We start from the raw sequence: 13,043 nt of genomic DNA on the forward strand, positions 1-13,043 counted from the left end.
CTCAAGTTCAAGAATAACCTCAGCAACTTTGTGAGACTCTGTCTCAAAATAAAAAATAAAAAGGAACTGGGAATGCAGCTCAGTGGTAGACCATCCTGGGTTCAATCCCCAGTACCAAATTAAACAAATGAATGAATGAATAAATAAATAAATAAACAATCTAGAGAATTTCTGTACAAAAAGAATAATTTTCTTCAATGCTAAGTAAAAGTTATCTCTTTTAGAAGGAAAACCAACTTCCTCAATCACTAGTCTTTTCTTTTCTACTTCACTTTGTTGGGTTTCCTTTCCTTTTTTGTGGTCGTTTTATCCCCTTAATTTATCCATCCACTGCCAATCCTGTAAGACTGGTCAAAGCTGGCGTTTTTCACTGATTTAGGATTACTGAAAATGAATTGTCAATAAGCGGTCCTGCTAATTTCTCCACAGAACAATCATTAAAGACTTAGAGTCTATGTTAAGACTTAAAATATAAAGTAGTCAAAATATGTAGTTATTGCCATTTACTATCACCATGGACTTTAAAGAACAGACTATTCTCATCTCACAATAAATTTACCTTACAATGGACAATCAGTTTTGGCTGTGCTGTTATGTTGTCTGATTCATCTAGAACTTCCACCTGAAATGGGAAAGCTGTTCCATTTTCTATTACTAAAATTTCAGAATCCGGTTTCACTTTCAAACAATGAGGGGGACCTAAGAGAAAAATCATATAATAAAATACATAGGTTTTAAAAACTCAAGTGTTGAAATATCAGAAGAAACGAAGATTTAATATTCTATAAATAATACCAATCAAGCAAAAACTAAGCAATATCCAAGTTTAATCATTTCTATCTCTAAAAAGCATAGATTCTACAGGTGATGAAAGCTGTCTCAACTATATAATAAAATGTCTGATGCCTAGGCTTAGTTTTATATTACAAGCTATGACACAGTGGTAACTCATGCAAGAAATCACCTGAGCAGGTAAAGTCTTATAAGGATCAAGAGACAAAAAGTATTTAAGAAAAAAATTTATCAAACTACTTATTTGCCATCTTTAACTTTACATAGTATCTGATTTCTCAAGTACAAGTAATGATAGGTTCTTTTCAGGCATTCAAAAGATGGGTTGGATATAGCCAGATAATTTACTTATTAGATTTCTCACTACCTCCAATGTCCATTAGCAAGTTATACCACAAGTTTCCTGGAAGATTAATTTAAAAAAAGGGTTTATACCTCTGTAGTATGCTGATTTTACTCCATAATCACTAATATTTTAAAATTCAATCTGTGCTAAATACTGGTAATCCAAGCCTATAAAGACAGCACTAGAAACATTTATTTTACTTTGGGATAATATAAATATTTTATTTACTATATATGCCAGTCACTGTGTTAAGTTTTAAATAAGCATGAGTCTCACAGTAAACTGACAATAATCTAAATGAAGAAGGTACTATTATCATCTCCATTTTATGGGTGAGGAAACACCTACACATAATTAATTTAGGGGTTAAGTAAGGAAAACACTTAATCCAGAGAGATTGAATATTTTGTCAAAGACACAAGACTAATAAGTAGCAGACTCAGAGTTAAACTTGGTTTGCAATTTGAAACCTCCTGACTTTTTTCACTATACCATCTACTTCCTTTTAACGATTTTGCTCTCAAATTCCAAAAACAATTCAGAAACATTTACTAAGAATTTTACTACTCAAATCTATACTGTTTAGCTCAACTCTATCATAAAGCATAAGTACTTATTAACATATTTTTTTCTTACACTTTTACCAATGTGCCAATTTTCACTTCTTTTTCAATGAATGCTTGGAGAAAAATTCACACAACTTGAATTTGTGAAAGCCAATAAGCAAAATTGTTTCCTTTTGTTTAAAACTAGCACAAAACGTAACAAAGATATGATTAAGGTTTTTTAATATCAGAGCTAAAACTTTTAAGTGAAGCACTATTCTAAGTGTTTCACAAGTACAGGCAGTTCTCACTTTGCACAGTACTATGTTAACAAAAACGCATGCATATTGGTACTGTTTCTTCCAATCAGTTATTACAGTACTAGCAAAGGGAGGACTATCTGTATTAAACTTTTGAATTCTTACAACAGCCCTCTTGAGAGCAGATATTATTTCATTCTATGTGTAAAGAAACTAAGGCACAAAACAAGTTTAACCCTAGATACAAATCCAAAAGGGTTGTTTAAAGAATAAATTCTTTAAATCTCTACAGCAGACTGCCTCTCAAATTAGCATTTTCTATCCTATGTAATTTTTTTTTTATTGTAAACAAATGGGATACATGTTGTTTCTCTGTACGTGGAGTAAAGGCATACCATTTGTGTAATCATAAATTTACATAGGGTAATGTTGGTTGATTTATCCTATGTAATTTTTATGCAATTTCACTTTTCATGTTGTCAGTATCAAATTAAATTGGAAACTTTTCTTCTTAAAATATGAAGAATTGTATCAAGAAAAGATAAAGGACAGCATAGTTCTAACATAAGTCTAGTAAGTATAGCCTAGGAAAAATTATCTTAAACATTGTCAATATTCAAATTTTTCTTCCAAGATTATTTTTAGAACTTCGCTAACATATTCCTAAATGTTTTCCTTTTTTACTGGTCAGTTCTGTCAGTGTTATTTGGCAATCCAAACATATTTTCAACCTGCCCCATTATAAACCTGCCCCAAACTCCAACATTATAGTATCACTACATATTTTAAGAATATAATTTTTAAAATGTTAAGTATATTTCCTAAAACATTACCAGGTAGTAATCTAATTTTCAAAATCTGTGAGTCTTCTTTCAAACCTGGCAGAGTAACCTTCAGATTAAAATTCTGTTGGGGAAAAAAAAATGGTAAAAATTAAACACAAGGTGGTGGAGAATAAGAATCAAAGTCCTTTATTTGCATGTACAAATGTGCCACAGTGGCATTGGTTATTCTATATTATTAAAATGTGATACATAAAAAAAGAAAGAAACAAAGTACCAGAAAAAAAATAACACAAATTCAAAATACATCCCTGGTTCATCATCTCAATTCTGATTCGTTTTTCACTTTATATTTCCTTATCATTATAGAACTCTACCTACCAATTTTATATTTGCTAAAGTTATCAAATATGCAAGAGACTCAAGAGGAAAATTTGATTTATCCTGCTTTCCTGTAGACAAATCTCTTTAAACTCAAAAAGTTAACTGTGAATTAATTATCTCAATCAAGATGGATATTACAAAAATGTGAAATAATATAGTAGAAAAAAATCTAGAAATTTCTAAATGTAGTGCAGGGTTTTGGATTGGATTCTGAACAGCAAACTAATAACTTGAGACATTTAAATAAAGTCTGTAGTTTTGTTAATAAGAATATATGTTAACTTTCTGACACTGACAAATGTATGAGGTTTTTAAAGAGGTTTATAGAGTAACTTTCTATGTAAGTCTATTTAAACTCCTCTGAAAATCTAAAGTTATTTAAAGAAAAAAAGTTTTTAAAACATAGTAATCTTTTTAGTAAGTTTATCTTACTAAAGTTAAATTTGCCATGAATTTCTATTTCTTTTTTCTGGAAACTGAATCCAGAAAGATGTGCAGCACAGCTTATGCTCCCAGCTACTTGGAATATGAGGCTAGACTGGGCAACTTAGCAACCAAGTAGTATATACAGGTTGAATCCCTTATCCAAATGCTTGGGACCAGAAGTGTTTTGGATTTTGGAAAATGTACATATACATAGAGATTTATATACATAGAGATATCTATGGGACAGATGAGATCCGAATCTAAACACAAAATTCATTTACGTTTCATATACACACAGCCTGAAGGTACCTTTATACAATGTTTTTCATGTGCTCATGTTTTGACTGTAATCTATCATGTGAGGTGAGGTATGCAATTTTTCATGTTGTGGTATCATATACGCATCCAAAAAGCTTCAGATATTGGAGCTAGGGATATTACAGCTATTCAGATATTGGAGCTAGGGATGTTATATGATGAACCAGGAGCTAGATATTGGAGCTAGGGATGAGATGATGAACCAGGGATGATATAGGGATATTACAGCTGAGATACATGAAGAAATTCACATGCGCTATCTAAAATTTTACTTTTTCATGGTTGGGAATTTAACCAGGCCTTATACATGCTACTCTATCACTGAGCTACACCCCCAACCCCAACATGCTCTCTTTTAAAAATCATATTGATAGGGATAATTTGGGGGGCAGGAGTACTGGGGACTGAACCCAGATGTGCTTAACTACTGAGCAACATCCCTAGCCCATTTATGTATTATTTAGAGACAGGGTCTTGTTGGGCTTAGGGCCTCACTAAGTTGCTGAGGCTAGCTTTGAACTTGGAATCCTCGTGCCTCAGCCTCCCAAGTCACTGGGATTACAGGCATGCACTGTGCCCGGCCTGATAGGGATAATTTTAAGTATACACTGAAGGTAATGGATATAGTATTAAGAAAGTAATCAATTATTTAAGGTATTAGCCACAGTATCCTCTTCTAATAGCTACTTTATACCTAATTGAAAAGTTACCTTATGTAGTTTATGTATTTACTTTCCTTAACCATATCCCTAACCCCAAATACTTCATCTGAATACCATACTAATATACTTAAATTCATGAGCTTAAGTTTCTCAGATTTCTGTCATTTTTGTTGTAAGAAAAAAATACTATAAAATGAACAGAAACGTCAAAGAAAAAACAAACAGCATAGTACGAATAACTGTTGAAAAAAAATGGCTTTCCACGAAGATAGTAGAAAAATATTTAATTCACAAATGTTTAAACAACTGCAGTAATGACTGCCAATTTTTCTTACAAACAGAACTAGTAGTCAAGTGAGGCTAATTAATTCCTAACAATAATACTGTCTAGTGGTGTATGCAAAAGTAGGTCATTTAATTTTAAATTTCCAAATTCATTTTTACTATATAAGAAACAAACAACAGGTATTATAACATTTATGTACAATGCTTACCTTGCCTTGACAAGAATTTACAGGACCCTTAACTGTAACACCACGAATTACACAATTTGGTCCTTTGGTTATTTCTTCATAATGTAAAGATAAACCACTGGAAAAAATAAGTATTTTTTAAAGTTCTCCTCTATTACCTATGAAGGTGCAATTATGGCATTGGCATGTCTAATTCAATTCAGTAATAAATTTTTTTTTTTCTTCCCCCCTTGGTACCAGAGGTGCTTAACCACTGAGCCACATCCCCAACGCTTTTAGTTTAATTTTTTGGTACCCTGGATTGAACTCAGGGGAACTCGACCACTGAGCCATATTCCCAGCCCTATTTTGTATTTTATTTAGAGACAGGGTCTCACTGAGTTGCCCAGAGAGCCTTGTTTTTGCTGAGGTTGGTTTTCAACTCATCATCCTCCTGCCTCAGCCTCCTGAGATGTGGGACTACAGGCATGCTCCATCATGCTTAGCTTAATATAAATATGTGTGTGTGTGTATACATATATATATATATATATATTTTTTTTTTTTTTTTTTTTTTTTTTTTAAACAAATTTTGAAATAGGGTCTTACTAAGTTGCTTAGGGCCTGCTATGTTCTGAGGCTGGCTTTGAACTTGTGATCCTCTTGCCTTAGCCTCCTGGGTGACTGGGATTACAGGCAAGAGCCACTGTGCCAGACTAAAAAAATAATATTAAAATAGGAAGAAATAAACAGAAGAAAATTCCCACTTTTTAATTTTTATTTAATTTATTTTTTCACAGTACTAGAGATTAAACTCCAGGTGATCTACCACTAAGGTACAACCCCAAATCTTTTTTTTTTTTGTGTGTGTGTGTGTGTGTGGTGCTGGGGATTTGAACTCAGGGCCTTGTGCTTATGAGGCCAGCACTCTACCAACTGAGCTATATCCCCAGCCCCCAAATCTTTTTATTATTCATTTTCAGACAGGGTCTCACTAAATTGCCCAGGCTGGTCTTAATCTTGCAATCCTCTTGCCTCAGCCTCCTAAGTAGCTGGGTAGGTGAGATTATAGGTATGTGCTACCAACACCTGGCTCCCACAGAAAACTGATCCAGCAAGCATTTATAAGCTTAGACTGGCACGGTAAAACATTTAAACTCAGGTTTAAGGATATCTTGAGCCTTTGATGTGGATTCTTTGAAATCTTTCACCCAGTGGGATTTTAGAGAATTTTTGACACCTATTAAAATTACTGGCAATTTTAGAAAAAGTCTAAATAACCAAAGAGTCTTGTGATGATGTGAGCTGGTTAAAATATGTGGACAGGTCTCCTAATCTACTGCTACGAGCTACCTGATTCCTAAGTCAGCTTTGACCAAGTACATATAGATCTATTGAGTAACATTTTACTCTAAGGTAAGAAGGGGGGGGGATTTAAAAATACACCATGATGGAGTAAAAGGCCTAATTTTTTGGAAGAATGGAATTCAAGTGTTTAAAAGTATTTTCTGAATAGACTAGAAGATTTAAAAATAACAATTTAAAGATCTTAATTGACTTCGCATTTGATTGTAGATTGGGCAACACTTCATTCCATTTGTTTCATTCTAACAAAGTAAGTGTTCCAATGAGCAGAGCAGAAGAGACTGGTTTTGAAGACAAGGGATGAAGCAAGTAGAGACAAAAATGAAAGGCAGATTGATCATTTTAAAGTTACTTTCCCTGTAAAGTAAGGACAGGGAGACAGAACAAAAGGGAAATAACTAGTTAACATCACATTATTTCATGTTACTTCATTTGTGTAGGCATTACAGTCAAGGGAATTTCATTATCATGTCAATTTAAACAGGCCTGATTTTTCAGAAGTGTAGATAAATAGGTTAGTTTCATTTGGTGCCTGGGACTTTAGATGAATAATTTCACTTTGATTTTTAGCCTGGTCTGCTGGGGCCTACTGCAGAAGCCTAGTCCAAAACTATGATCCCATGATTTTTATTTAACAATCTTTAACAATAAGCCCTGTTTGAAAAAATGTAAAGTGCCATACAAGATAATAACTCTGGGAAAAGTGGCATATTAAACACATCTATTTTCATTGTCTCTTAAAACTGCATTAATATTGAAAGCAAAGAATTTATTTATTATTAAAAGCAAACATATGGAAAAGGTAGAAAAGAGACAAGGATAGCAAATCTTCTTTCTTTTTCTTTTTCTTTTTTTTTTTTTTGGTACCAGGGAATGAACCCAGGGGTGCTTAACCACTGAGCTACATTCCCAGCCCTTTTTATTTTGAGATATGGTCTCGCTAAGTTGCTGACCTGGCTTTGAGCTCACAATCCTCCTTGTCTCAGCCTCCCAAGCCACTGGTATTACAAGCTTGTGCCATCACGCCTGGCTAAGGGCAGCAAATCTTATTTGTTAGAACATAGGATAGACAAGTGGGAATTAATTCCCAGTTACCACTCAGGAATTGGTAGTACTAACAGCCTTTAGAAGCTGGGGCAAAGGATAACATTAGAGAAAAAGTGATGAAAGTTTAGATCCCATATCTCCCTTTCTCTACCTCTGGCAGGTGACTGGAAGATTAATCTTTGAAAAGTTTAAAATCAAAGATTGCTGAACCAGGAGCAAATTAATTGAAGGAAAGAAAAGGAAAGAGAGGGGATAATTGTGAATGAATGCATGTAGATGCTAAGAACCCCCTCATTTCTCCTATTCCCACTCTAGCTCTTTTCTCTGACTGGCTTGGAATTAAACTATTGCCCAGAGAACAAAGATTGTTCTTTGAGAAAACTCCCAGCCCAAGGAAAAAAAGACCTATAACACTGACAACAAGATTCTCCCTTATTCCCAACAAAGTTCCTCAGATGGATAATCCTATAGTGGAGCTACCAGTCAATAGCCTCTCCCTTACTTCCAGATTCATCCATCCACATTTCAGTTCTCTTATTTATTAGGTTAGGGATGTGGTTCAGTGGTAGAATGCTTGCCTGACATAATGTGGCATTGGGTTCAATCCTCAGTGCCACAGAAAACAAATAAAGAATTACTTATTTACAAGCAGATAATCAATGACTACCAGAGATATCTGAAGAAAAGAGACCAGGAAGAAATAAAAGGCAACAAACCTGGGGAAAATAGTTACCTGCATAGATAAAAATGCTTAAAAGATCTACCAATTACTTATCAGTGAAAAAACATTACATTCATAAAACAAGAATAGGATCTTTAAAATAATATTCAAAAAACCAGGACAAATTCTTTGAAATCAAAAAATGTGATAGCAGAAAGAAAAATTCTCAATGGAAAGGGGATAAATGTAAGAAAATCTGTCAGATAAGAAAAATAGAGAAAATTAAGAAAATCAGAGAATCAGCTCAGAATGTTCAACATTCAATAAATGAGGATCCTAGAAAAAGAAAACAGGAAGACAGACAATCAGAATAAAGTACTTTGAAAAATGAAGAGAGGCTAGGGTTGTAGCTCAATGGTAAAGTGCTTGCCCAGCACATGAGGCACTGGGTTCAAGCCTCAGCACCAAGTAAAAATAAAATAAAATAAATGTGTCCATCTACAACTTAAATATATATACATATTTTTAGAAAAGGTAACATGACAAAATTACTTAAAAAAAGAAAATGCAGAGACCAATAAAAAGATATATCACTGTAAAATTTCACAGTGAATGAAACTGAGAACGAGAAGTAGATTTTGTAAGCTTTGAGAGAGAAAGACAACAGGAAACACGTAAAGGAAAAGGAACAAAAATAAGTTTAAATTTATCAGAAACAATGGATGCTAAGAGGTAAAAATGAATGAAGCAAATGCTTTCATAATTCTGCTGGAAAAATAGTCTGACTTATAATTTAATTAGTCTGATATCAAGATAGAAGAGAAACATTTCACAGAAGAATTTTCAGCTCACAGGTATCCTTTTCTCAGGAAACCATGGAAGGATGTTTCAGTAAAAAGGGGCATGGGATTTCTTTCTTTTTTTTTTTTTTAAGTATTGAAGATCCATGAAAGGATCTAAATGTTAAATAAAATAAGACTAATACAGTTTCACAACTCTGGAGTGTTTCCTCAAGCACCAAGAATCATCTTCTTGAAATGTAATAAAAGAAGATAATATTCTATGTTCCATTTGTCTGAAAGAATATGGGATTAATTTCAACTGTTTTGTGACTCCAAATTGCAAATCCTATCTCCTGTCATAAAGACCCCACAGATTTAACAATTTTCTCTTGAAAGCATGTATGCAATAGGTTGTATTCACTTAAGTCAATAAAAGAGGAAAATTCCTACCTGGGTGGTGGTGCATGCATCTAATCCCAGCTACGTGGGAGGCTAAGGCAGGAGGATCAGTAGTTCAAAGCCAGCCTGTGCAGCCCAGCCAGACCCTGTCTCAAAAGACCTTGATCAGCGTGTATGAAGCCCTGAATTCAATCCCTAGGTACCAACAAAAGGGGGAGGTGGAAGGTAAGATTCCTTTTGTAGTCACAATTTTTTTTTTTTTTTTTGTACCAGAGATTGAACCAGGGGAGTTTAACCATGGAGCCACATCCCCCACTATTGTTTTCATTTTTATTTTGAGACAGGGTCTCACTAGGTTGCTTACTACCTTGCTATGTTGCTGAGTATGACTTTGAACCTGCAATTCTTCTGCCTCAGACTCCTGAGCTGCTGGGATTACAGGTATGTGCCACCAGCCTGGCCACAAATTTCTCTAGCTTGGCTGCTTTGATCACATGCTGATTTAATGCTTATTCAGTAATATAACTTTTTTCTTTCTCTTCTACTTTTGTGAACAAGTTTTCTGGGTTAGGAGGTTTTATGGTTAATTATATTTTCCCAGCACAGAAGAGAGACAAAGGGAAACCCCTAGATGAAAATGTAAGAAGATTATAGAAAGGCAACTGTGGAAACAGAAACATTCACTCTAGACTAGTCCTTATATCCTTATCACATGCTCCAAGGAAGATATCTCTAAGGATCTAAAACTGATGGATTATCTGCACACCTAAAATATACTCCTCCCCTGACACCCCGACTCCCGTTCTGGAGACTGAACTAAGAGGCACTACTTCTTTTTTTCAAGACAGGATTTTGATAAGTTGCTGAGGCTGTCCTTGAACTTATGATCTTCCTCCCTCCTCTCAGTCTCCTGGGTTGCTGAGACTACAGGTGTTGTGTCCTTAAGCCTGGCTATACCTAAATGTCTTGAAAAGAGACTAGACAATTGTAAAAGACAATTGTCAGAGTTTAGGGTTTAATTTGTAATAAGCTTAGGAAAGAAAAAAAGTATACTAACAACAAAGTTGTAACACTGACTAAAATTCATACTGTTACAATATAGTAAATACTAAATACTGATCAAATTGGAATGTAACTTTACTGTAGAGAAAGAGGGAACAGACGAGAGACTTATTTTAAAGGAGGTGACAGTAAGACAATATGTCTTATCTTCCATAGCCATTAAGTAGAGATAATGCCTAAAACTGAAAAATCGAGGAACAATATAAAAATTACTTATGAGATATATGGCAATAAATAAGAAAAGAATCAAGAAAGAAAGAACGCTGAAAGAGGTTCTCTGAGAAGTAGATCATGGGTAAAGTGGGAGCCCTTTGGGATTTTTCTTCCTCCCTCAGTACTGGGGATTGAACCCTGGGGTATTCTCCCATTGAGTCATATCCCCAACCTATTTTCATTTTTTATTTTGAAATAGTGTCTTGCTAAATTGCCCAGTCTGGCCTTGAACTTGTGATTCTCCTGCCTCAGCCTTCTGAATCCCTAGAATTGCAGACGTGTGCCACCTTGCCCAACAGGAACCCTATGTTTTATATAAAGACTTACCAATTTAACTTGATTCTTTAAAGCATTCACATGAATAATTTATCTTTTTAAAAATTAAATAACACTGAAAACAAGAAACCCATTTAATAGTCTTCCTCTCTTGAAGATAAAATTCACACTACCGTGTCACCAAGAATTTTTTAAATGTCCAAAATCTTAACTATCACTATGTATATGTATATATGACAGAAACTTCATACATAAAAGAGTATCCTACCAAGGTAGAAGTTATAAAAGATAATATGCATAGACTAATGCATTAATATTATCAATTTGTAGGCTGTGGTTGTGGCTCAGTGGTACAGTGCTTGCCTAGCTTGAAGCACTGGGTTTGATCCTCAGCATCACATAAAAATAAATAAAATAAAATAAATGTGTCCATCTACAACTAAAAAAAACTTTTTAAAACATGTTTTAAATATTACCCATTTGTAACTAGATTGGATACCTTTAATGTTTTATCATTTAAATAAACATGTTTAAGTATCCAACTCTTCTAGTGTTATTTAATATTCAAATAACACAATGTCAAAAAGACAGAATAGGGCTGGGGAGATAGCTCAGCTGGTAGAGTGCTTGCCTCGCAAGCACAAGGCCCCGAGTTCAATCCCCAGTACCGCAAAAAAAAAAAAAAAAAAAAGTCATTCTGTCTTTTTACAACTAAAAATGAACATGAAACAATGAAAAATTTATTCTGATTATCTTTTAAAAGTAGATATTGCTTTTTAGGAACTTAAGTAAGGCATATTCTCAACATAAGGCTTCCTCTTAAGACTTACCAGGAATTTCTTACTAAGCATCTTTTTTTTTTTTTTTTTTTTTTTTTTTTTTGCGGTTCTGGGGATCGAACCCAGGGCCTTTTGCTTGCAAGGCAAGCACTCTACCAACTGAGCTATCTCCCCAGCCCTTCTTACTAAGCATCTTAAAAGGAGGTAATAGCAAATAATGAACATCCTCAGTGACATCAAGTGATATACTATAAGTTTCTCAGAGCTATTTTTTAATACAGGCCAATTATATCATTCAAAAGGGTTATTAAGTAAAAGCAAAGGACAGGAAGCATCAATTTCATTGCTTAAAACACCAAAATAAACTGCAATTCCATCAAGTTTGAATGGCATAATTTCTAAGTAAACAAGAACTAAAATAATTGCCATGAAGATATCATATTATACTTGCAAAAGGAAATGGATTAAGACCTAAATATCTAAATTTATATAAGACATTGCAGTCCTAGCAGAGAGTCTGGGAACAAATAAATCCCCAAATATCAGAAAATTCACTAAACATTTTAAATGAAAACACTGAAATTAACCTCACAGAAATAAGTTAAGCTTAGAAAAAGAAGAGTGAATGCTTATCAAATATGAGAAAACAAGTCAATACTTCAAATTACCTTGCTTCAAGAACTGGCTGAATATCAGTCACTAGTTGGCTAGTATGCCCAAATTCATCCTGAAATTCCAAAGGGATGTTGAATGGAACTCCAACACGAAAAGGAGGATCCAGAAGACCAAAGGAAAATTTCTCTGGCTTGCCCTCTTTAACAAAAACAAAAATAAGTTAAATTCATTGGTCAGAAAATTCACTGGAGGTAAGAAACAGACATATATATGGGGAGTTAGACTGTGATAAAGATGGTATTTTAAATCTGTGCATAATTTAACTATGGGAAAGTAAAATTAGAACTATCAGACAACATACATAAAAGTAAAATTATAGAGGTAGAAATAGATGTTTAACTCAGAAACTAGAACATGATGAAGAATGTTTTTAAGTTTATCACAAGAAAGAACTTTCAAGGCAAAAACCACAATACCAAATAGCTATAAAAGGATTTGATGAGTTTAAAAGAGAAGCTGATGAGAAAATATTCTTACATGCAATGAAGAATTACAATTCAAAATACATTTAAAACCTCCTATAAATCAGCTATTTTTTATTTTTTCTTTTGTTTTCTGGTGCTGGAAATTGAATGGAGGGCCTTATGATATACTTCACTGATCCTAAAACAGCTATTCTAAAAGTATGATCTCTAATAGTTTCCACCATCTCCAGGAGACATTAGAAATGCAAATGCTACAGCCCACACTCCAACATGCTGAATCTGAAACTCTGGGGGTGAGGCACAGCAGACTTTTTAAATAAGCCCTCTAGGTGGTTGAGACACAAACTCTTATTTGAGAATCACAGCTTTAAATTATTAAAATGGGCACTGTA

The 13,043-nt window shown here is 33.9% G+C and overlaps 1 protein-coding gene across 2 annotated transcripts in view; it reads right to left on the reverse strand.

The window, feature by feature from the left end:
* The window catches only part of Smchd1 (structural maintenance of chromosomes flexible hinge domain containing 1), a 157,502-nt gene that overhangs the window by 88,900 nt on the left and 55,559 nt on the right, over positions 1-13,043 (reverse strand). For both annotated transcript variants that reach the window (XM_047526412.1, XM_047526413.1), the window contains exons 20-23: positions 12,220-12,364; positions 5,010-5,106; positions 2,777-2,849; positions 560-699 (exon numbers count right to left, since the gene is read on the reverse strand). In XM_047526412.1, coding sequence (XP_047382368.1) covers positions 560-699; positions 2,777-2,849; positions 5,010-5,106; positions 12,220-12,364 — 455 coding nt within the window. The remainder of the gene's footprint in view (positions 1-559; positions 700-2,776; positions 2,850-5,009; positions 5,107-12,219; positions 12,365-13,043) is intronic.

The sequence above is a fragment of the Sciurus carolinensis genome, chromosome 15 (genome assembly GCF_902686445.1).
Source record: "Sciurus carolinensis chromosome 15, mSciCar1.2, whole genome shotgun sequence".
Taxonomy (NCBI): Eukaryota; Metazoa; Chordata; class Mammalia; order Rodentia; family Sciuridae; genus Sciurus; species Sciurus carolinensis.